The sequence below is a fragment of the Dasypus novemcinctus genome, chromosome X, assembly GCF_030445035.2.
Source record: "Dasypus novemcinctus isolate mDasNov1 chromosome X, mDasNov1.1.hap2, whole genome shotgun sequence".
NCBI classification, from domain to species: Eukaryota; Metazoa; Chordata; class Mammalia; order Cingulata; family Dasypodidae; genus Dasypus; species Dasypus novemcinctus.
Window position 1 is genome coordinate 56,539,548 of NC_080704.1, and position 25,143 is coordinate 56,564,690.

The 25,143-nt window shown below is 45.5% G+C and overlaps 1 protein-coding gene and 1 long non-coding RNA gene across 12 annotated transcripts in view; one reads left to right on the forward strand and one right to left on the reverse strand.

The window, feature by feature from the left end:
- Nucleotides 1-25,143, reverse strand: part of LOC105746741 (uncharacterized) — a 103,108-nt gene that overhangs the window by 36,742 nt on the left and 41,223 nt on the right. For 5 of the 10 annotated variants that reach the window (XR_009184406.2, XR_009184405.1, XR_009184410.2 and 2 more), the window contains exons 5-6: nt 12,025-12,173; nt 1,224-3,764 (exon numbers count right to left, since the gene is read on the reverse strand). This is a non-coding gene — a long non-coding RNA (uncharacterized lncRNA). Of the gene's footprint in view, nt 1-1,223; nt 3,765-11,323; nt 11,617-12,024; nt 12,174-25,143 lie in introns of those variants that run through there. The other 5 variants (XR_009184409.1, XR_011647877.1, XR_009184407.1 and 2 more) reach the window with 3 other exon arrangements.
- On the forward strand, nt 3,745-10,218 carry WAS (WASP actin nucleation promoting factor). 2 transcript variants are annotated; one of them, XM_004464975.5, is made up of 12 exons: nt 3,745-3,921; nt 4,247-4,387; nt 4,640-4,726; nt 4,828-4,930; nt 5,043-5,084; nt 5,178-5,231; nt 6,246-6,420; nt 7,503-7,545; nt 7,745-7,898; nt 8,109-8,509; nt 8,801-8,915; nt 9,861-10,218. In XM_004464975.5, exons 1-12 carry the CDS (start codon nt 3,790-3,792, stop codon nt 9,914-9,916), a joined length of 1,503 nt encoding a protein of 500 aa, XP_004465032.2. In that variant the 5' UTR covers nt 3,745-3,789; the 3' UTR covers nt 9,917-10,218. The 2 variants fall into 2 exon arrangements, with proteins under 2 accessions (XP_004465032.2, XP_012383192.2); XM_012527738.3 differs by having other exon boundaries at nt 3,840-3,926.

Consider the following 25,143-nt stretch of genomic DNA (forward strand, 5'->3'; position numbering starts at 1 on the left):
ATAGGCCCTCCACATCTTGGGTTCTTTTTCTTCCCTCTTTTCCTTTTCCTAGAGGATACCAGAGTATAAGGGGGACAGTGAAGAGAGGAAGACAGGATGGAGGTAGCCTCATGGGGAGAGGGTGGTATATCACAGCATAGCTATCTAGACTCTACAATTATTTATTCATTCAACCTATATTGATTTACCATCTAGTACCTGCAGGGTCTTGTGCTAGGTGGTAAGGATACTGCAATAAACAAGACAGACAAAGGTCTTTGTTCCTAGTTGTCTCCAGGGTGTGTTTTGGAAATTCCTGAAGGGCATCTTTTGGTTGTCACAATGGGGGAGGGGGGGGCGGTGTGCTTCTGGTACTGAGTGGGCAGGAGCCTGCAAGGCTGGGGGACAGCCCCATACCACCAAGACTTGTAACATCCATGCATGTCATTTCAGGATGATGATAAAGGAGGCCTCCCAACATGTTTCTTATTTAAAAAAGGGCATAGGACAAAGGAAATATTTAAATATTTATATAAAACTCATGTTTGTTCTCAACAAAGTAAAAAACATCTTGGATAAAAAGGGGGGGGCATCAGGTCTAGGGTTGGGAGGTGCTGTTTCCTTAGGTTGGGCCTGTCCCCTAGGAAGCACCCTCAAGAGTTGGGGGAGAAGGATAGCACGGCAATGTCAATTTTGCCATCCCGGCCTCTATCTTGGCCTGAGAGGACAGCAGTTGGACCTTCTGCACACCTCAGTCTCCTTCATGGACTCCAACATGCGGTGGTGACTGGGCATGTGGAAGACAAGCCAGAACTGTAATGCCGGCTACGTCTTATGACCTACTCAGGGCTTGAGGCATGGAGATGGAGATGGAGATGGTGTAGGCAGCATTCTCTCTGAAGGAAGCAACTGAAGCATGAGTTAGAAACAGGAAATGATTCTCAATCTGGTACCCTCTGGGGGGTTGGAGGGGTAGATGATGTGGGAGCACTGGGTGGGTATAAATTATTGGGCATATCCCAGTTCTTGGGGGTTTGTGGGTGTCAATTTAAGAAGTAAATGAGAAGTTTTGCTTCCAGCTGTGGTGGACGGACTTGTAGTAGACCAGCTCTCCTGGGTGATAGCAATCAGAAAAGCTGGATTAAGGTTGGTTTGCTTTTTAACCTATTTGAAAGCCTCAGAGAGCAAAGTGCCTTTGAGGTCATCACCTCACCAGATGCTATCCAGTGCCAAAAAAAGCCCTGTTGACGGGGACACATAAACCAGTTCCAATTTATTAACGCAAGTCGACAGAGTAACTCAATATTATATTATATAATATGAAAAATGATATTAAATTCAATACATCGCTGTATTCCAGAGTGGGGAAACTCATTCTAGTAGGGACCCAAATAAGAAAATCTGCTGTAGGATTTTTATTTAAAGAAAAAGACAAAGTTTTAAACCTGTCTGCTACTTAGAAATAAGAATAGGAAATATACAGCTTTCAAGGTTCATATACAACTTGTAGCTGTTAATAGAAAAAACAAACACAGTAAACAGCCAAGGTTCAGGGTCCGTTGATGTAGAGCTATAGGGGACATATCTGAGGCAGAGAAAGGAGTAGGAAGGTGGAGAATGAAAGACAGAGAAGGAGCCAAAGAATTTTATCTTGGCCCCCACATGTTCCTAACAGTTTAGGAACCACTGGCTTCAGCTGCTCATAAGCTGTGTGTCCTTGGGCAAGTTACCTAAGCTTCTCAGGGCCTCAGCTTTCCTGTCAGTAAAATGGGGATAACAACAGTGCTTCCCTCATAGCGTTGCCTGGGAATGTTAAATGGGTTTGATAAATGTAAGGCACTGGGAAAAATTGCAGCAAACACTAAGTAAAATTAGACATTATGATTAATTCTTCATTCTCTCAGTAAATATTTATTGAGCATCTAATTTACACCTGATACTGGAGCAGTGCTTGGCACACAGTGAGTGCTCAATAAGTAGTGAATGAATGTGGGGAGCAGGTGTAGCTCAGTGGTTGGGTGCCTGCTTCCCATGTATGAGGTCCCAGGTTCAATTCCCAGTACCTCCTAAAAAAAAAAAAAAGAGTGCAATGGCCTTTTCAGGGCAAGTTGGGGCCCTACTTGATGCACGGGTTGGAAGGTGCTCCAGGCCTGGAGCTATAAAATAGCCTGGGAGTTTGGGGGCACCACCAGCTGGGTTGTGAGGGGGGAGGCAGGTTGTAATTGCCATACCAGAAGGTGCTTTGAACTTGGAAGAGACTCTGCACCTGTGGGAGCCATGTTTCCAGGCAGGACTGTGGACCCCACCTTGAAATGTGCTCTTGCCTGGCAGACATCTGGGAATATCAGTTGCACCCTAGATCTGCCTAGCTCCTCCAAACTGCTTGAGAACTTTGTGTCCTCTGACGGCCTACCATCTAGGCAGGGAAAGCGAAGCCCAGGGAGGAGTGGGAAATGATCTAGCATTCAACTGGGGGAAACAGCCTGGCATCATCTAGCAAAGTTCAAGAAATGCAAACCCTACCAAGCCACCGATTCCCCTTCTGGATTAAATATAGGCCTGAGAGCTGAGCACGTACATGTGGACTAGGCGATGTGTACAGGAGCATCCATGGCATGATTGCTGCCAATGGAGACAGCCCAAATGTCTGTTAACAGGAGAATGTGAACAAACAAATCATACATTCACACCATAGAATACTATACACCTGCAAAAGTGAACCACTGTTGCCACAGGCAAACATGAATTTCAGTAACATACATGTGCTGGGTCCAGCCTGCCTGACTTGCAGTTTTGGGGTTCTACCATTTGCTTGCTGGGAAAGAGGGGGAAAATCACTCACTCACATACTGCCTCAGTTTCCTCATCTGGAAAATGGAGATGGCAAACGTGTATCCCACAGGCTGCTTTTAATGTGTCAATATTTGCAAAGGGCTCAGAACACTGCCTGGCATACATCGAGCGCTACATGAGGGTTTGTTAGATAAAAACAGAATACTGGATGTGGAAAAAAAGCAGTCTCAGAAGATTATATATTTTTGAAAAGTTCAAACACAACAAAAATGAAACTAAATATTGGTTAGGCATTTGGATATGGTACAGAGTTCTTTTCTGAAGAAAAGGGGATGGTAAGCAGAAAACAATTTGGGAGCTGTGAGGAGGCAAGGGTAGGGGATGGGCAAGGGAGCCGGGTGGGTTTACATTGTTGGCAACGTCCAGGTTCTCGGGCTGGGCAGTGGGATTACAGGTACTCGCTGTGCAATTAAAGGAAAAAGTTTTAATGCGATAACCCTTCAAGTCTAGGGGCCTTTGACCTTGGCCCCAGGCTAACTGGATGAATTTGGGGAGGAAGGCAGACACCCAGCCCCATCCATGACTACTCCCTGCCCCAATAAGCCCTGCAGAGGCGCTGCAGATGGTGTAACTGCCAGGAACGTGCTGGTGAAGGCCACCCTGGTGCCCCCAGACAGTCAGAGGGAGGAGGGTGTGAGCAAGTTAGAGGGGGAGGGAGATGGGCCCCAGATGGTCAGAAAGGAGGAGGAACTGAGCTGGTCAAAGTGAGATGGGTCTAACCAGTCAAATGGAGGAGGACCCTGAACTAATCACAGAAGGAGGGCCTCAGCCAGTCTGAGGGAGGAGGGTCCAAGCCGGACACAGGGAGAAGGAGGAGGCCAGGCCCACTGAGGGGCCCCTGGGGGACTTGTTTCCCTTGTGGGTTTGTGCACTTCCTGTTCCCCTGCTCACTGCGGAAGTTCCTCTTCTTACCCTGCACCAAGAACCTAGCCCTAGAAGAGAAGGGCAAGAGGCACCATGAGTGGGGGCCCTGTGGGAGGCAGACCCAGGGGCCGGAGAGGGCCTGGGGCTCAGCAGAACATACCCTCCGCCCTCCTCCAGGACCACGAGAACCAGCGACTCTTCGAGATGCTGGGACAGAAATGCTGGGTGAGGTGGGGACCTCCTGGCCTTCTCTGTCTCCCTTTCCTTCTCTTTCTCTTTTCCTTCTCTTCGTCCTCCTCTCTCATCTTCCCCATCCATCCCCTCTCCTCCTCTACCTTTCCCTCCTCCCCTTTCTTTCCCTCCCCATCATTCCCCCACCCCGACCCTAGAATCCATTTACCACAGTTCACCAATCCCAGGAAGATCTTGAGGTCTACCCACTTTTCTTCGGCTGTAGCTCTTCACAGGAAAGGCAGGACCAGGTCTGGTTCCCAAACCCTTTGGCTGCCCCTGACCAGACTCCACTGATTTCCTGTTTTCCCCCTCCCAGACGCTGGCCACCGCGGTTGTTCAGCTGTACCTGGCGAGGCCTCCTGGAGCCAAGCACTGGACCAAGGAGCATTGTGGGGCTGTGTGCTTCGTGAAGGATAACCCCCAGAAGTCCTACTTCATCCGCCTTTACGGCCTCCAGGTGACACCCACTTCCCACTGGACATGAAAACCATTTAACCTGCAAACCCAGATCTGTGTCCAGAGCCCTGAGTCCTCAGACAAGATCCCCAAACCTTGATCCCCAGAACCTCAACTCTGATACTGAGCTGAAAATCTCCAAATCAGACCTGGGGCCCCAAATCTGGGCACCATGCTCCCTGCCCAGATAACAAAGGCACACCCCTTAGGGTGCGCCTCAGAACCACTGTGACCCCACCCTGCACCTCTCCAGGCTGGCCGGCTGCTCTGGGAACAGGAACTGTACACACAGCTGGTCTACTTCACTCCCACCCCCTTCTTCCACACCTTCGCTGGAGATGTGAGTGACCAACTAACCCTGGGACTTAAGTTGGGGTGTGGGGAGGAGATGGGGAAAGATGTGGGGGACCTGGAAGGCTGCTGATCCCAAGGCATGTGCAGGACTGCCAAGCAGGGCTGAACTTTGCAGATGAGGGGGAGGCCCAGGCCTTCCGGGCCCTGGTGCATGAGAAGATACAAAAAAGGAATCAGAGACAAAGTGGAGGTGAGGAGGCCATGGGGGAGGAAAGGAGATTGGGCATGGGAGAGTGTGAGGGTGGAAAGCTGGAACAGACCTTACCATGGTTCTGGTCCCCAGTTCACCTGTCTCTCCACAGACAGACATCAGCTACCCCCACCACCACCACCAGCCAATGAGGGTGAGTTCTCTGGTGCAAGTAGGGGTAATAAGGGGCTATCCTGGGAACCTGTGGCAGAGTTGTGATGGTTCTCTATCCACTCTATCTTCCCAGAGAGAAGAGGGGGGCTCCCGCCCCTTCCCCCACACCCTGGTGGAGACCTAGGGAGTAAGTGCCGATTCTTCCATGTTTCTGGGTGAATGGGTAGGTGGGAGAGTTGGTGGATGGGTGAGTAGTTGGGTGAATATAGGGATAAGTGGGTAAATGGGTTGTTAGTTGGATGGGTGATTGGATGGATATTGAGTGGGTGGATGGATGGATGGATGAGTGGGTGAATGGATGGATAGATGGGTAAATGGGTAAATAGATGAATGAATGGATAGGACAGTGAGGTGTGGGCGGATGGATGGGAACAGATGGATGGATGGATTGGTGAGTGAGTGGATGGATGAATGAATGGATGGATGGATAAGTGAGTGGAAGGATGGGTAGGTGGATGGGTGGGTGGATAGTTGAGTGAATGAATAAATGGATGGATGAGCACGTGCATGAATGTGTGGGTGAATGGGAGGATGGCTGGCTGGCTGGATGGATGGATGGATGGGAGGATGGATGGGTAGATAAATGGATGGAGGGATGAGTGGACAGAGAGATGAGTGGGTAAATGGATGGGTGGATGGAGTGGTGGTTGATAGATGGTTGAGTGGGGGAATTCATTGATGGGAGGATGAAAGTAGAAGCAGAAGTATAGATGTATAGGTGGGCACATGGAGGTATAGGTGAATAGGTAGATGGGTACCTGGATGAATGGATGGATGAATGGTTAAGTGAATTTATGAATGAGTGAGTGAATAAACAGTTAATAAATGAATACATGACAAAATCTTGGTGAGTGAAGGAAGAAAATATTAAATGAATTATTGAGTGAATGAATAATTTAATAAATTAATTAGTCAAGTCAGTGAATGAATGAGTCAATAATTAAGTGATGATCATGAGTGAATGAATGAATGAATCAGCAAATGTATGAATGGTTTATGGGACTCACCCAGTTCTCCATAGACCCTATTTTGACCCCTCACCTACTCCTCTGTGACCATCAAACACACACACACAGATTCCCCTTAAAGTCTTCTAAGGTAGGTGATTGGGTCAGTGGTCTGGTCACCCTGTTTTCCACAGGCCCACCAGCTGGCCCGCTGGCCCTTGGGCTGGTTACAGTGGACATCCAGAACCCAGACATCACAAGTTCACGATACCGTGGGCTTCCGGCACCTGGGCCTGGCCCAGCTGACAAGAAACGCTTGGGAAAGAAGAAGATCAGCAAGGCTGATATCGGTGCACCCAGTGGATTCAAGTGAGAACTTCCCCCCAGTGGGCCCGCAGATCCCTGGGTGGGAAATGAACAGGTGGACAAGAGGACAGCTGAGTGGATGGATGAGTGGATGGAAGAATGGGCAGATGAGTGGGTGAGTGAGTGGGTGGATGGGGTTGATGGGTAGATAGATGAGTGGATAGGTGGGTGGGTGCAAGACTGGGACTGAGAGGCAAGTGAGGTACCTAGGGTGCAAAATTTAAAGAGGCAGTTACTCTCAGGGTCATGTAAGTACAATTCATGACTCTGAGAGTGACTTCTCAAATTTTGGGCCCTAGGCACCTTGCTTCCCTCACCCTAGTCTCACCTTGGTTGGGCTGGTGAATGGGAAGGTGGATGATAGATGGGTGGATAAGGTGGATGGTAGATAAGTAGATGAGATGGATGGTAGAGGAGATGCATGAGTGGGCAGGTGGGTAGGTGGGTGAGTGGATGGGTGAATGGATAGATGGATGAATGTATGGGTAGATGGGGGTAGATGGGAGGGGGATGGGGGGTATATGGATGGGTAAGTGGACAGGTGTGTGGAGAGATGAATATGTAGCCCACTTGGCTGACAGATAAGATGGATGGAGATGGATGGGTGGACAGATGTGTGATGACTGGACAATTCAATGGATAAGTGGACACAGAGGTGTATGGTTGGATGGATAGACAAATAAGTGGATGGATGGGAAAGTAAGGCACATGTATAGATGAATGGATGGATGGATGGACAGATGGGTGAATGGACAAGTGTGAGGACAGATAAGGTGAACAACTGGGTAGACAGATGTGTGGGTACATGGGTAGATAGACAGATGTACAGATAGATCAGTGGTCAGACAGGTGAACGGATAGGTGGACAAATGGATGGGTAGAAAGAGGGAGAGGTGGGCACCACAGACTTTGAACCCCTTCTAATTCCATAACTCCTGTCATTTATTTATTCATTCATGACTCATTCATTAATTCTGGCTTCTCGGTGTCCCTCTGGGCAGGAGAGGGTGAGAGGGCTTCACTAGGAAGGGCAGGAGGGAAGGAAGGACAGTGAGGCTTCAGTGGGGTCTCTTCACTTCCCTCAGACATGTCAGCCACGTGGGGTGGGACCCCCAGAATGGATTTGACGTGAGTAACCCCAAAGTTCCTTGGACCCCACTCAACTCCTACCCTTCCGCAAACCATTGCTCAGACCCCACCCCCAAGCCCCATTCCTTCCCACCCCCCTATCAGGTCCCTCTCTGAGGTGGACCCAATGATAATCCATGCCTCTTCCCTCCTCATTTTATTCCCCCACCCCTGCCCTGGCCTCCTTCCTCCCCGGCAGGTGAACAACCTGGACCCAGATCTCCGGAGCCTGTTCTCCAGGGCAGGAATCAGCGAGGCCCAGCTCACCGATGCTGAGACCTCCAAACTCATCTATGATTTCATTGAGGACCAGGGCGGGCTGGAGGCTGTGCGGCAGGAGATGAGGCGCCAGGGTGAGCCCCTCCACCTCCTATATACCCCCTTCTTCAGCCCTAGCAGTCGAGACCTATGAGATACGCTGAAGGCACTCAGCCCTCATGGAAACCACTGTACTGCTTGAACTGGGAGTTGGTTAGTTGGGGTACCCATTTTAAAACGAACAAAACATAAGCTCTGAGAAAAGGACTATAATAATACAGCTGTGTACTGTTCTCCTCTCACAGAGCCCCTTCCACCGCCTCCGCCCCCATCGCGAGGAGGGAACCAGCCCCCCCGGCCCTCTACTGTGGGGGTTAACAAGGGTCGCTCTGGTCCGCTTCCTCCTGTACCTATGGGGGGTACTCCGCCCCCACCAACACCCCGGGGACCCCCGCCCCCAGGCCGAGGGGGCCCTCCGCCACCACCCCCTCCAGCCACTGGACGTTCTGGACCACCGCCCCCTCCACCTCCCGGAGCTGGGGGGCCGCCGCCGCCGCCGCCGCCACCACCACCACCACCCAGCTCTGGGAATGGACCAGCTGCTCCCCCACTTCCTCCTGTTTTGGGGTCTGGGGGGGGCCCGGCCCCTGGTGGGGGTCGGGGGGCACTTTTGGATCAAATCCGTCAGGGAATTCAGCTGAACAAGGTGAGGACGGTCAGGATGGAGGCTTGGGAATCTGGGGCTCTGGTGGTGGGGAGGGCTGTGCAAGTCAGGATACCGGGAGGCCAGGGACAGAGACTGCTGGGGGTCCCAGGCTTTTGGATGCTGGGGTTCACTGATAGGGTTCGGGGTGGGTGGGGGAAGAGTGGGCTTCGCAGGACTTTGGAGAGGACTTTTGTGTGGGGAAGGAGAAACAATGAAGCAGGGGTGAGGGGGGAGTAATACCCCTCTCATGACCCCCTGAGCCTGAATGTGCTGTGTTTCCGCCCACTGCAGACCCCGGGAGCCCCAGAGAGCTCCGCGCTGCAGCCATCACCGCCCAGTTCAGAGGGGCTGGTGGGTGCCCTGATGCATGTGATGCAGAAGAGAAGCCGAGCCATCCACTCCTCGGGTGAGAGCCCTGCCCTCCCGCGCCAGCCTGTGGGCTGCCCTCTGCAGGCCTCTCCTGCCAGAACTTGTGATTGGTCCCCAAGGGCTAGTATTGGCCTCCAAACTACCCCACCACTCAGCTCCAGTGTTAACGGTAGTCCCCCTCCCCCCCAGGCTGGTGACAGTGTGAACCCGAACCTCAGTATCTGACCCGGGGAACGTGAACTCATTATGTGACAATACTATAAATGGACGCTCACTTTGACAGTAATAGTAACATTCCTAACAGACCCGATGCTACGGTAAAGAACCCCAGCTTTGACAATAATGTTAGCCTTAACTCCACAATGTGTAGCAACAATATGAACATGAACCCCATTATTTGACAATACTCTCAACCTCAACCCAAGCCCAGAAGATGAACAGAATTCCATGATATGACAATATTGTAATGAACCTCATCTTTTGACAAAGTATCGTGAACCACATTGGGAGTCAACAATATTAACACTCACCAACCATGAAAGATGAATAGCATCACTTACTCCACCTTGGACGATAAGACTCATAGTCACCCCATTAAGTGACGAACTGGTTAACAGTAACCCTTTGCGTGACAATTATATCACAACTAACCATATTTCTGACAAGGCTATTAACTTCCACACTAACTAGAATGCAGACCCCAATTATAATCTCTACCTTGTCCCAAATGCAGACCCCAATTATAATCCCTACCTCATCCCAAAGGGAAACCCTATAACCCTCATTCCCTTGAGAAAGTCCCTTCCTCACCCAACTGGGCGGTTTCAGATCCGATTTCCTACCAGGACATCTCAGTCCACCAGGGCCTCTTGAGCTCTAGGAACGGCCTCCCTCCCTTCCCGCCCCCACCTGGTCCCGAAGGCCTTTGAACCCTCTGGCCCATCTTGAGTCCCCAACCCCACATCTTTCTCTTTGTCTCCAGACGAAGGGGAGGACCAGGCCGGGGACGAGGATGATGACGATGAATGGGACGACTGAGCCCCTGGTTCCCTGCCCCCAGCAGTCTCCTCCGCACAGACCTGCCTTGCCAGCTCTCCACTTGCACCTGCTCGCCTCCCTGTTCCCCTGGCAACTGCTGCTCGCAGCACTCTGCTTTCTGCTTCCAGGCTCTCCAAACCCTGTTTCCTCTCCACCAACCCCTCCAAATGCTGTTATCCCTGCGTGACCTCCACAATTGCCCTAGCAAGATTTGGGGCCTTTTTTGGGGATGGATTTTGTCAATCCTCCCCACTCAGGATGTTTAAACAAAAATAAATTAAGTGTCTTTTTGTCTCTCTCAATCTCAGTTTGCTTATATTCTAAAATGTGGGAGTTTGGGGTCCTTTTTCCCCACCAGTTCCTTTTATTCATTCATTCATTCGTTTGTTTGTTTGTTTATTTATTTATTTATCTGTTTTATTTATTGAGCTTTACATGGATTCATTCATTCACTCACTCACTCTGTATTTGTTTTCTTCCATCCTTCTTTCTTTCCATAAAAATCCATTTCCAGGCACTATTTTAAGTGTTGGGGATATATAGCTATGGAAAAAAAAATAGAGAAAAATCCCTGTCCTCATGGGGCCGATGTTCTAGGGGATGAGACAGACACAGACAAGAAAGAAGGAATCAAATAGAAACAGAAGATAGTTATATATCATGATAAGTGCTATGAAGTCCTGAGACAGAGATCAAAGGGTAGTCCCGTTCACACAGAGTGGTCAGGGAAGGCCACTTGGGGGGGGAGGTGACATTATGCTAGACCTAAAGGATGAGCCGAGTCAGTTGGGTGACTATTCAGGGGAAAGACATTCCAGGCAAAGAGAGCAGCCAGCCATGGCAAAGGCCCTGAGGTGGGAAAAAGTTTGCCCTGTTCTAGGAATTTACAGAAGGCCCAATGTGACGAATGAGTGGGAGACTCATCTATTCCCTCACTCATTTAATTAGTATTTGAAAATTCATTCAACACAATACTAAATCAAGAAAGTACTTGGTGACCAGCCATCCCTGCTCCCCATACACACAACTCACACACAAGGCAGTTTTTAAATTTGGCTCAGCCCAGTTCCCAGCACAAACCAAGCCCTGGCCCATTGCAATGACTTCATAATCAGACAGATCTGCTCTAGAACACAGTCAAGATGCCTCACCTCTGAGCCTCAGTTTCCTCCTCTAAACCATGGGGATAACAATATATAACTAATTTCCAACCGGGATCCCACTGGGTCACTCCTCCTCCTGGATCTGATCCCCTGGAAAAACGCAGTCACTCCAAACCGTCCCTGGTGTTGGAAGCTTTTTCCAGGGCAGTCATTAGAAACACTTGCGCATGGAAGCCTAGAATAGAGATCCCTACTCACTTCCCATATCTGGAATCTGGTGGATTAAAAATCTCAGGTATCATACCTTTAAGGAGGAAGAGAAGGAAGGGAGAAGTAGGAAGATAAAGGTGACAGGGAATCCAGGATCCATACAGGGCCGGCGGAAGAATTTCTGAACCACTGAAGGGGCAGAGAGGAAGCAGTGAGGTGCAGGGCAGTTGTGGTGGAGGTGTGGGGAGTGGGAGCTAGCTTTGCCCCCTAAGATTCCTCCAGGGGAGCCGGTGTAGTTCAGTGGTTGAGCACTGGCTTCCCATATACAAGGTCCAGAGTAAAAAAAGAAATCCTCCAGGAGTAGTGGAGGAGGGAATTCCCGCAGAGCTGGAGAAGAAGGCAGATCTCAGGTTTCCTATAACTCCTTAATTCTTTATTTTTCACTTCCCACTCCCTTTCCCACCCCATCCTGTCACCCCCAAGGGCAAGCACTGAATCTAGGAAGGGCCTTCAGGTATCATGTAATCCCACCTTTCCACCCTGTACAGAAACCCTAGAAAGCCAATATATTCCAGGACTCCTTTCCTCTCCTGGGGAATGGGGCCATTCACAGTCTTTGACAGGAAAGCAGACTTTGTCCTGGAAAAGACTTTACATCACACAAGCTCTGCTTCTCCATTAGCACCAGCTAGAGCAGGTACAGGACTTGGGGTAAAAGAATCAACAGTGGGCAAGATGCTTGACCTCTCTGGGCTTTGGTTTCCTCAATCTTTGAGAAGGAGATAAAATGCTTACCTCCACTGCACTGTGGCGAGACCTAAAGCTGATGGCGCCTGCAAAGTGTCTGCTTCATTGGAGGCATCTATAAACATTAGCTGCTATTGTTGGTGTTGGTATATTTCAGTCTGAGCTGCCGCTGATTATAACAGGTACCATTGTGTATCCTAAGAAAGAAGAAAACAAGACTGCCAATTAAATGATGACCCACCATTCTTTGTAACACACAGCCTGTTTTCAGAGATGTTAAAAAAGTAAACATTTCTGGAGCCTTGGTTTGAGGTGGTGTGCCTTAATCTGCATCCTAGTTCTATGTGTGTGTCCACCTGTGAAAACTCATCACTCTGTTCATCCATGGTCTGTACTTTTCTGTGTGTTAGACTTCATACAGGCTTTACATTAAAAAGGTCAAGCCTGGGCAACTAAGAATAGATAAAAATCATATATTGGCCCCCAGCACTGGGCAAGGCAGTATACACAGTAAGCACTAAATTAATGCTGAATGAACAGACAAATGGCTGTGGGTGGGACACAGAAATAAAGAAACATCATTTCTTGGGAAATGGACTTTGGCCCAGTGGTTAGGGCGTCCGTCTACCACATGGGAGGTCCGCGGTTCAAGCCCCGGGCCTCCTTGACCCGTGTGGAGCTGGCCATGCGCAGTGCTGATGCGCGCAAGGAGTGCCCTGCCACGCAGGGGTGTCCCCCGCGTAGGGGAGCCCCACGCGCAAGGAGTGCGCCCCGTAAGGAGAGCCGCCCAGCGCGAAGGAGGGAGCAGCCTGCCGAGGAATGGCGCCGCCCACACTTCCCGTGCCGCTGACGACAACAGAAGCGGACAAAGAAACAAGACGCAGCAAATAGACACCAAGAACAGACAACGGGGGGAGGGGAATTAAATAAATAAATAATAAATCTTTAAAAAAAAAAAGAAACATCATTTCTTTTTAAGGCTAAGTAATATTCCACTGTTATATATAGACTACATTTTGTTTATCCATTCATCGGTGGATGGACACTTATATTGCTTCCACCTTTTGGCAACTGTGAATAATGCTACTATGAACATTGGTGTACAAGTATCTGCTTGAGTCCCTGCTTTCAGTTCTTTGGGTATATACCTAAGAGTGGAATTGCCAGGTCATATGGTAATTCTATGTTTAACATTTTAAAAAAAACAAACTTGCCCACAGCAGCTGCACCATTTTACATTCCCATCAACTATGTACGAGGTTCCCAATTTCTCTGCATCCTAGCCAGCACTTGTCATTTTCCATTTTTAAAATGATAGCTGTTTTAGTTTGCTAACAGCTGCCAAAAGCAATATACCAGCAATGGCTTGGCCTTTACAGTGGTGATTTATTAGCTTAAAAGTTTACAGTTCTAAAAAAAAAAAGACTTACAGTTCTGAGGTGTGAAAATGTCCAAATCGAGGCATCAGGCGGCACTCATCCCAGAAGACCAGTCGCCAGCGATCGTCAACTTCTCCATCAAATGGGAAGGTACATGGCAGAGTCTTCCTTTTCCTCTGGGTCTTGTTGCTTTCAGCTTCTTGGTTTCCATGGCTTCCTCACTCAGCTTCCCTGGGTTTCTTTCTGTGTCTGTGGCCTTTTTTCTGTCAGCTTCTGGAGCTCACTCTCTGCATCCCGTTTATAAAGGACTCCCATAAAAGGATTAAGATGCAACCTGGCTCACATCCTATTGAAGTAATATAACCGATAGGCCCTTAACTGGAATAATCCAATCAAAAGTTCCCACCTCCAATAGGTTCACACCCACAGGAATGGATTAGCTCTAAGGACATGGTTTTCCAGGCCCATCCAACCTCAAACCATCACAATAGCCATTCTAGGTGGGTGTGAGGTGGTATCTCATTGGGGTTTTTATTTCCATTTCCCTAATGGCTAATCATGTTGAGACTTTTTTCATGGGCTTACTGGCCATTTCTAAATCTTCTTTGGAGAAATATTTATTCAAGTCCTTTGTCCATTTTTGGCAAAAAAAAAATCCATTGGGTCGTTTGTCTATTTGTTGAGTTGTAAGAGTCATATATATTCTGGATATTAAACCCCTATCAGATATATAGGTTTCCAAACATTTTCTCCCATTCTGTTGGTTGCCTTTTCACTTTCTTGATCATGTCCTTTGAAGAAAAAAGTTTTAAATATTGGTCAAGTCCAATTTATCTATTTTTTTCTTTTCTTGTTTGTTGTCAGTATAAAATCTAAGAATCCACTGCATAATACAAGGTCCTGAAGATGCTTCTTTATGTTTTCTCCTAGGAGTTTTATAGTGCTAGCTCTAATATTAGGTAATTGACCCATTTTTAATTAATTTTTGTATATGGGGTCAAGTAGGGGTCCACTCTCATTCTTTTGCATGTGGATATGCAGTTTTCCCAGCACGATTTGTTCAAAAGACTTTTCTTTGCCCATTGAGTGGGCTTGACATTCTAGTAAAAAATCAATTGGCCACAGATATGTGGGTTTCTTTCTGAACTCTATTTTATTCCATTGATTTACATATCTGTCCTTGAGCCAGTGCAAGATTTTTTGCTTACTATAGCTTTGTAATATGTTTTGAAATGGAAGAGTGAGTTCTCTAAATTTGTTCTTCTTTTTCAAGATTGGGTTTGGCTATTTGGGGCCCCTTGCCCTTCCATATGAATCTGATGATTAGCTTTTCCATTTATGCAAAGAAGGCTATTGGAATTTTGATTGGTATTGCATTGAATCTGTAAATTGCTTTGGGTAGTATTGATATCTTAATGATGTTAAGGCTTCCAATCCATGTGCTTGGAATAGCCTTCCATTTATTTTGGTCTTTTTTACCTTCTTTCAGAAATGATTTGTAGTTTTCTGTGTACAAGTCCTTTATATTATTGGTTAAATTTATTCCTAGATATTTTATTCTTTCAGTTGCTTTTGTAAATATAATTGTTTTCTTGAATCCCTTCTTAGATTGTTCATTGCTGGTGATTTTTGTGGGTTGATTTTATGCCCTGCCACTTTGCTGAACTCCTTTATTAGCTCTAGGAGTTTTCTTGTAGATTCTTCAGGATTTTCTCTATATAGGATCATCATCTGCAAATAGTGATATTTTTACTTCTTCCTTTCTAATTTGGATGCCTTTTCTATCTTTTTTTCGCCTAATTGCGCTGGTTAGCACTTCCAATACAATGTTGAATAGCAGTGGTGAAAATGGACCTCTTTGTATTGTTCCTTATCTTAGGGGACAGCTTTCACTCTTTCACCACTGAGTAAGATGCTAGCTAGAGTTTTATCATATATGTCCTTTGTCATGTTGAGGAAGTTCTCATTTAATCCTAGTGTTTTTAGTGGTTTCTATCAAGAAAGGGCACTGGCTTCTTACCAAGAAAGTGTGCATCAATTAAGATAGTCGTGTGGTTTTTTCCCCCTTCATGCTATCAATGGAGTGTATTATATTGATTGCTTTACTTATGTTCAACTACCCTTGCATCCCTGGGATAAATCCCACTTGGTCATGCAGTATAATCCTTTAAATGTGCTGTTGGATTTGACTTGTTAGCAATATTTAAGGATTTTTGCATCTATAGTCCTAAGGGATATAGGTCTGTAATTTTCTTATGATAGCTTTATCTGGCTTTGGTATTAGGGTGATGCTGGCCTAATATTAATAAAATGAATTAGGAAGTCTTCCATCCTCTTCAGTTTTTGGAATAGTATGAGAAGGACTGTTATTATTTCTTTTTTGAATATTTGGTAAAATTCACCAATGAAACCATCTGGTCCTGGATGTTTCTTTTTTGGGAGATTTTCCATTATGGATTCAATCTCTACTTGTTATTGGTCTGGTGAGTGCTACTGTTTCTTCTTGAGTCAGGTTTGGTAGTTTGTGTGTTTCTAGGATTTGTCCATTTCATCTAATTTTCTAATTTGTTGGCATACAATTGTCCATAATCCTTTTTATTTCTGGAAGGTCAGTAGTAATTTCATATCTGATTTTTGCTATTTGCATCTTCTCTGTCAGTCTAGCTAAAGGCTTGTCAAATTTATTGATCTTTTCAAAGAGCTAACTTTTTATTTCATTGATTCTCCCTATTGCTTTTCTACTCTCCATTTCATTTATTAAAATCTCTGCTCTAATATTTATTATTTCCTTCCTTCTGCTCAATTTGGGCTTTGTTTACTCTTCTTTTTCTAGTTCCATCAAGTGTGTGGTTAGATCTTTGATTTAAGATCCTTCTTCATTTTTTAAAAAATAATTATTTATCTATATCCCCCCGCCCCCAGGGGTGGCTCCTTTGTCTGTCTGCTGTATTCTTTCAGGAGGCACCAGGAACCGAACCCAGGACCTCCCACGTGGGAGGTGAGAACCCAACCACTTGAACCACTTCTGATCCCCACTGGTTGTGTTGTCTGCTGGTTGTGGAGTCTGCTCATTGTGGTGATTGCAGAGTCTTTCCTGGTTGCAGCATCTTTGCTGGTTGCAGTATCTTGCTGGTTGTGGCATCTTGCTCAATGGAGCGTCTGCTCATTGCAGTGTCTGCTCTCTTCTTTAGGAAGCACCAGGAATCGAACCCAGGACCTCTAATGTGGGAGGCAGGCACCCAATTGCTTGAGCCACATCTGTTCCCCTCTTCATTTTTACTGTACACATTTACAACTATAAATTTCCCTCTAAGCATGGTTTTTGCTGCATGACATAAGTGTTGGTATGTTGTATTCTCAAGCTCATTCTTCTCAAGATATTTCCTAATTTCCTGGTGGTTTGTTCTTTGACCCATTGGTCAGTTAAGAGTGCATTGTTAAGTTTGCACATATTTTAAAATTTTCCAGCTCTCCCTCAGTTATTGATTTCTAGCTTCATTCTATCATGGTTGGAGAAGTTACTTTGTATGATTTCAATCTTTTAATATTTACTGCAACTTGTTTTTTGATATAATATATGGCCGATCCTAGAGAATGATCCATGTGCACTTGAGAGGAATGTGTATTCTGCTGTTGTTGGATAAGTGTTCTATACATTTTTGCTAGGTCTAGTTGGTTTATAGTATTGTTCAAGTTCTCTATTTCCTTGTTGATCTTCTGTCCAGAAGTTCTGTCCATTACTAGAAGTGGTGTACCGAAGATTCCTACTATTAATGTAGAACTATCTATTTCTCCCTTCAAATATGTCAATGTTTGTTTCATATGTTTTGGGGCTCTGTTGTTAGATGCATATAGGTTTATAATCATATCTTCTTGAAGAATTGACCCTTTTATTGTATTTAGTGCACTTCTTTGTCCCTCTTAACAATATTTTACTTAAAGTCTACTTTCTCTGGTATTAGTATAGCCACAACTCCTCCCTTTTGATGACTATTTGCATGCAATATTTTTCCATCCTTTCCTGCTCAATCTACTTGTTTCTTTGATTGTAAGGTGAGTCTCTTGTAAACAGCATATAGTTGGGTCATGTTGTTTTTATCCATTCTGACAACCTCTGCCTTTTGACTGGAGAGTTTAGTCATTTACATTTAAAGTAACTATTGATAATGCAGGGCTTACTTCTGCCATTTTTGTAAGTCTTATATCCTTTTGCCTTTCCATTTATCCATTACTGCCTTCTTTCATATTTAATTGATCTTTCGCAATGAACGCTTTATAATCCCTTCTCATTCCCTTCTGTTTATATTTTTCGGACATTTTCCACATCTTAAGATGTGATTTCCACATCTTAAATAACAGTCTCATTTGATATGATGCCAACTTTACTTCAATAGCATAAACAATGTTCCTATACCTCTCTGTCCCCCTACCTTTACGTTGTTTCTGACACAAAGTATGTCTTTATACATTGTATGTCTCAAACCACAGATTCATTACTTTTTTTCTTTTTGGTTATACTTTTTTTTTTTACCATTACTTTTTGTGTGTTTGTATTTTAGATTCTGTAAGAAGCGGAAAGTGGAGATAGAAACCCAAAATACAATAATATCGACATTTTTATATTTACTCACACCATTACCTTTACAAGAGATCTTTATTTCTTCATGTGCCTTGCCCTCTCTTTCAGATCTTAGCCATCCTAACAATGAGCCTAAAGAACAGCATATAGCGAAGGCATAGGGTCCTCCTGGTCTTTTCCGAGCATTCATCTTGCCCTGGGCATGCACACATGGTCTTAGAAATTCATCCATTTACACAAATACAAATGTACCTTTTGCCCCTGGGAAATAGTCTTTTCACATAGTTTTAGTAGTTATATTGTATGTTTTCAAAGTGGGAACGCTTTGCCCCAGGGAGCTGTGTTTTATTGCTTCTCTTAAAGCATATTCATTGCCCTGCAGGCCACCTCTATATGCTGGGCAAGTTCTGGGTGAGCAAACTTGTGGTGAGTGTACTGGCTTAAGTCCTTCAGGCTGTCACCAGATTAGTAGATACATGCATATATCTTTTTTTTTTTCACTTTTTAAAATTTTCTCCCCATATACCCCCCAGCCCCCCACCCCACCCCTCCCACATCAACAACCTCTTCCATCATTGTGGCACATTCACTGCACCTGGTGATACATTTTGGAGCACTGCTGCACCACATGGATAGTGGTCTACATTGTAGTCTACACTATCCCCCAGAAGCCCAGGTACTGGTTCTCCGGAGGGCTACAGAGACCCACGGGTTCTATGGTCATGGCAGATGGCTCTGGAGTTCAGTACCATGTCAGTTGGCCCTACTTTGGAGTTTGTGTTCCTCAGTGTGATGGAGCTGGACTCAGATGTGACCTTTCTACACATGCCTCTTCTGTCACTTTTACTGGACCTGTGGTTGGTGTTTGGGTTGGTGTATACTCAGGAGACCTGAATCTCTGGACTGTCCATGTGACAGCCAGGCCCTGAGCCTCAGTGGATTTGCAACTGCTACCCTCTGGTTTACATATATCTTAATTTATGCGTAATTGTTACTCTGCTCCCTCCAGAATTGGGTCCAGAGCTCTGCAGCGGGAGTGCAGGCCAGCTCCATACTGAGCCATGGAGGGGCTGGTAGAATGGAAGAAGGGTCGGAAAAGGCACCCCAAGGGTTTTCTACTTTTAAAAAAAAGTCAGACTTTTTATTTTGAAATACTTTCTAATGTACAGGTTACAAAAATGATACGCACCCCATTCAAATAACTCCACTGTACCCCTATCCCCCAAGATACCAGGTTAACCAATATCATTATATCTATCCATCAATTTATCAATCTATTTAGCAGTCAATTTTCTGAACACTTGAGTGTAGACTGTATACATCAAGCTCCCTGAACCCTTAATATTGTCCTGTACGTTTCCTAAAAACATGGATATTGACTTATGTATCCACCTGAATTTCAGTTATCACATTCAAGAAATTTAACATTTATATAAAGCTTACAATCTAAGTTCCAATTTTTTTCATATGTTCCAATAATTTCCTGTTGAGACTTCTCTCCTCCCCTGTTAGACTCCACCCAGGATCATGTATTGTCTTTAAGGGTCATAGTCTCTGTGGTGGATTTGTGTACCCCAGTTTGGAAATGTGCTTGGTCTTGGTGTGCTTTCAGGTGGGTGTAGACCCATTGTAAATAAGAATCCCTTCAAGATGTTACTTCAGTTAAGGTGTGGCCAAACTGAGTCACTTTGCATTTTTTTTCTCTATTTTTTTAAAATGTTACATTAAAAAAATATAAGGGGTCCCCATATACCCCCCAAGCCCCTCTCCCCACTCCTCCCACATCAACAACCTCTTTTTTTTTAAAGATTTATTTATTTATTTCTCTCCCCTCCCCCCCCCAGTTGTCTGTTCTATTTGCTGCATCTTCTTTGTCAGCTTCTGTTGTTGTCAGCGGCATGAGAATCTGTGTTTCTTTTTGTTGCATCATCTTGTTGTGTCAGTTCTCTGTGTGTGCGGCACCATTCCTGGGCAGGCTGCACTTCTTTCACACTGGGCAGCTCTCCTTACGGGGTGCACTCCTTGCACGTGGGGCTCCCCTTCACAGGGGACACCCCTGCGCAGCAGGGCACTCCTTGCGCGCACCAGCACTGCGCATGGGCCAGCTCCACACAGATTAAGGAGGCCCGGGGTTTGAACCGCGGACCTCCCATGTGGTAGACGGATGCCCTAACCCCTGGGCCAAGTCCGCTGCCAAACAACCTCTTTCATCATCGTAGGACAGTCATTGCATTTGGTGAATACATTTTGGAGCACTGCTGTACCACATGGATAATGGTTTGTAGTTACACTCTCCCCCAGTCCACCCAGTGAGCCATGGCAGGACATACAATTTAATCTGGATTACTAGAGTCTTTTAGAAGCAGAGTGAAAGTCAGATGGAGAGAGAAACCGAGAACAGGCAGAAGCTGGAAGTCAATTGAACCTGAGAGAAAGTAGAAGACATTGCCATGCACACTGCCATGTGACAGAAAAGCAAAGGACCAAGGATCACCTGCAGCCAGCCCCTGAATTCCAGTCTTCAGGGAGAAAGCATAACCTTGCTGATGCCTTGATGTTGGACTTTTCCTAGTCTCAAAACCATAAGCCAATAAATTCCTGTCGTTTAAACTAGCCCTATGTATGGTATTTGTTTTATTTTTTAATTTTTAAAAATAGTTTTACAATTTTATTATTTTTCATCCCCCTCCCTTTCCCCACTGTTTTTGCTGTCTGTGTCCATTCGCTGTGTGATCTTCTGTATCTATTTCTCTTTTTGTCTTCTCTTCTAGTCTTTCTCCTCTAGGATTCACTGGTATTCAATCCTGGGGACCTCTGATGTGGAAAGAGGCCCCTGTCAATTGCGCCACCTCAGTTCCTGGTCTCTGCTGTACTTCACCTTGACTCTCCCCTTCGTCTCTCTTTTGTTGCATCATCATCTTGCTGTGTGACTCACTTGCGCAGGCACTTGGCTCACCGCATGGGCACTCGGCCTGCCATGTGGGCACTGGCTTGCTATGCAGGCACACTTTTTCTTCTTTTTCACCAGGAGGACCAGGGATCAAACCTAGGTCCTCCCATATGGCAGGCAGAAGCTCTATCACTTGAGCCACATCTGCTTCCCTGATATTTGTTTTAGCAGCCAGAAAACTAAAACAGTCTCTTTAGTCACACCTAAATATACAACATAAACTTTCCCATCTCAACCATTCTCAAGCACACCAATCACAATCACTATGTTGTGGTACCTTCAACACCTTCCATATTGAAACTTCCCCACCTCCACAAACTGAATCCCTATACCTATTTTGCATTAACTCCCTCTTCTCCCTGGCCCCTGCAACTGGGAACTTGTACTTTAAATTCTGTCTCTATGAGCTTGTATAGTTTCCAAAATTTTCTTTGTCATCATGGGGCTTAAACTTGACATTCTAAATCTATAACAATCCTGTTTGCTTTGATACCAACTTAACTTCAATAGTGTACAAAAATTACTTCCTGTAACCCTTTATCTGCCCACCTTTATGTCATTCTTGTCACAAATTGCATGGTTATACATTGAGTCCAAAGCCACTGATTTATCATTACGTTTTATGCGTTTGCCTTTTAGATCCTGTAAGAAGTAAAAAGTGGAATTGCAAGACCAAAATACCATAGTATTGGCATTTACAGTTATCTCTGTCGTTACCCTTACTGGAAATCTTTATTTCTTCATTTGACTTTGATTTACTCTCTGTTGTCTTTTCCCTTCAGCCTGCAGAACTCACTTTAACATCTCTTGTAGAGCTAGTCTAGTGGTGATGAGCTCCCTCAGCTTTTGTTTATCTAGGAGTATCTTAATTGCTCCCTCATTCTTGAAGGTCAGTTTTGCCAGATATAGAATTCTTGGTTGGCAGTTTTTTGCTTTGGGCCCTTTAAATATGCCATCCCATTGCCATCTTGTCTCCATGATTTCTGATGAGAAATTGTCACTTAATCTTATTGAGGCTCCCTTGTATGTGACATGTTGCTTCTCTCTTGTTGTTTACAGAATTCTCTGTTTACCTTTGGAATTTGACAGTCTGATTATAATATGCTGTGGCATGGGTCTATTTGGATTAATCCTGTTTGGAGTTCATCAAGCACCTTGAATATATATATTCATATCTTTTGTTAAATTTGAGAAGTTTTCAGCCTTCATTTATTTGAATATTCTCTCTGCCTCTTTCTTCCTCTCTCTCCCCACTTCCCTCTCCCCTTGCCCTCTCTCCACCTTCCCTCTCCCTCTTCCTCTCCCCCCGCCCCTTTCTGGGATGCCTACAATGTATATATTGGCATGCTTGATAGTGTCCCATGGGTTCTTTTGACTCTGTTTAATTTTCTTCATTCTTCATGTTCACTGATTCTTCTGCCAGCTCTAATCTGCTGTTGAACCATCTAGGGAATTTTTAATTTTTATTACTGTGGTCTTCAGTTCTGTTTGGTTCCTTTTCATAATTTCTATCTCTTCATTGATATTCTGTTTGTGTTTGTCTATCATTTCCTGATTTTCTTTAGGTCTTTGTTCATGTTTTCCTTTAGCTCTTTGAATATTTAGAATCTTTTATTTTAAAGTCTTTGTTTAATATGTCCCAGGTCTGGTCCTTCTCATTGGTGGTTTCTAATGCTTTAATTTTCTCCTTTGCCTGGGCCATTACTTCCTTTTTCTTTGTATATTTTGTAATATTTTGTTGAAACTTGGATATTTTGCTATTTTAATGATTTGTTGTCACTGGAATATACACTGTGAAGCTTCTGTGCCTTAAGCTTGTATCCGGCTAGTGTTATGGCAAATTTCCTTGAATGCCTGGAGCTAACCAAACCGGAGGGGAAAGAGGAGGAGAAGGGGGAGGAGGAGGAGGAAGAGGGGGAGGAGGAGGGAGAGGGGGAGGAGGAGGAGGAAAAACCTTTCCCATCCATTGACCTGTGCAAGTCGTCTTCTCCAGAGTTTATCCATTCAACGAGTTTAGAGAATAGATTGCAGCGGTCTCCCTGATCCTTTCTGTGCATTCTTGTCTTGGGTACAAGCATGTGGCCCTAGGAATTTCCCCATTTACATGGTTTGGAATGTCCCCTTTTCTTTAGGAAACTATTTCCTCGTGGTTCTACTCACTTCACTATAAGTCGTATTGCCAGCAATCCCTTGCCCCAGGCAGCACGACTTGACTGCTCTCTCATTGCATTTTGTAGAACTTAGTATGTTGCTTTCTACACACAGGGCAAGTTCTGCAAGGGCAAGTTCTGGGATGGCAAGTCCCTCAGGCCACCACTAGGCAGACTGGGCCAGACATACATGCTCCCAGCATGTGCACGAGGGTTACTTTGCTGCCTCTGTTACCTTTACCAGGGATCCACTCAATGTGGGGCTCCACATTGACTTAGTGAGGGTTGAGGGAGGGGCTGACCAGGCCATCCCAAGATTCTACCACTTTTTTTTAGAATGTTTGCTTTTCTATTTTTTTAGGAGGTACCGGGGAATGAACCTGGGACCTTGAACATGTGAAGCATGTACTCAACCACTAAGCCATACCCACTCCACGATCCTACCACTTTTAAGTGGACTTTTTCTTAATTCAGTGTTTGCCTTGTTACTGCAGTCATTTATCTGCTTTATGGGGCTTTGAGAAAGAGGTTTCTGGCAGTTCTTGCTGGTTGTTCAAAGTTTCTCTGGAGTACAGAGCCCCGAAGCATCTCATTCTGCCATCTTGACTAGGGTGGGGCCTTTCTACCATTTTATAATTGAGTTTTCTTGATTTGGTACTTGCCCAGTTCCTGCAACCCATTAACTTTTTCAGAGATGTGATAAAGATGGGTCTGCCTGTTTTTTTCTCATTGTTTAAAACTTTTGTGGTGGGACAGAGCCCTGGAGCATCTCACTCCACCATCTTGGGGATTTTACCATGACCTCTTACTTTTGAGGTTTCCAGATAGTCCAAAAAAGAAAAATTTTCTAGATGAGAGGGAGATGCCCACCCCAAGATCATTCATCTGAGGTTTTACAGATAAGGAAAATTGAAGCCCAGAAGGATTAACTTGACTGAGGTCAATCAATTTAGTAAGTGGTAGAGCTAGAATGTGAACCCAGGCAGCGTGGCTTTAGAATCTATGCCTTTACTCAGTGCATTACACTGTTTGGGGAAGGTCAAGAGATGCTCCCCACTACTAACAGGGCTCCTAGCTCCCCTTCAGATCAAGCAGAAAAGGTCATGCCTTAAATTATTCTCCTGGTACAGGACTCCTGGAAGTGAGAGGGCCTCACCCATATAAGGAGACTGGAGACATGTGAAGGCCAGAGTCTCACTTTGTTCTAGAAGGAATAAGGGAAGGATAGAGGATGCATGGTGGGACTTACACTGTTGAGCATTCCATTCATGGCAAGGACAGGCTGACGGAACTTTTGACTGACGGAACTTTTGACTGACGGAACTTTTGACTGACCAGCCATTTCTCTAACCAGCTCACAGGTGAACTGGCTGCAAACAGAATAACTGTTTGGTTAACTGTATAACCATTTGGTTGACCATATTACTCACATACAGACAGGGAGAGGAGTAGTTTGAGGAACTGACAGTGTGGTTTCCTGATGCTGGGAAGTACTGAACATCTGACTGAATTACAACCTCCCTGGGGATGGTTGGTAGTCTGACTGATGGTGTGGAAGACAGGCAGCCTCCTAAGGGAATTACCTGCTTGCTCACTGACGATTGCTGGTGTTGCTTCCTGACTAGGTGGCAAGATGTTGTGAATGCCAGACTATTGCTAGGAATCACACCTGGCCTGAGGGAATGAATGGATATTATACTGTCTGGGAATGTGTAAAGGAGAGGTACCTTGAGGGAATTTCAGGCTGGCCAATCCACAGATCTGTGGCTGCCTGATAGGTAACTGTGTATGGTGGCTGACTGGCCACCCTGACTGAATCACAGCATGCTAGAGGGCCTGGCTGAGTGTTCTTGCTCTGACTGACTTCCCAAATGACAGTGTGGTTAACTGGATTTTGAGAATGATGCCCTGACAGTATGATGAGGGACAGACTGCAGGAATCATAAGCTAGGTGACCAAATGGAAGACCAGCATAGCTGCCTGAGTCAATGGCTGTATATAGTTATAGACTATCTGCCCTGATGGAATCACCAACTCCCTGAAGGAGCCCAATGTAACAGAGTAGCCTGAGAAATTACTGAGTTACTGACAGGTGGCATGGAGGCTTTA

Coding starts and splice junctions, on each gene's coding strand:
- WAS (XM_004464975.5), top strand. CDS start 3,790: ATGAGTGGGGGCCCTGTGGGAGGCAGACCCAGGGGCCGGAGAGGGCCT. Junction 6,421..7,502: donor GGTGCACCCAGTGGATTCAA/GTGAGAACTTCC, acceptor CACTTCCCTCAG/ACATGTCAGCCACGTGGGGT. Junction 8,510..8,800: donor AGGGAATTCAGCTGAACAAG/GTGAGGACGGTC, acceptor CGCCCACTGCAG/ACCCCGGGAGCCCCAGAGAG.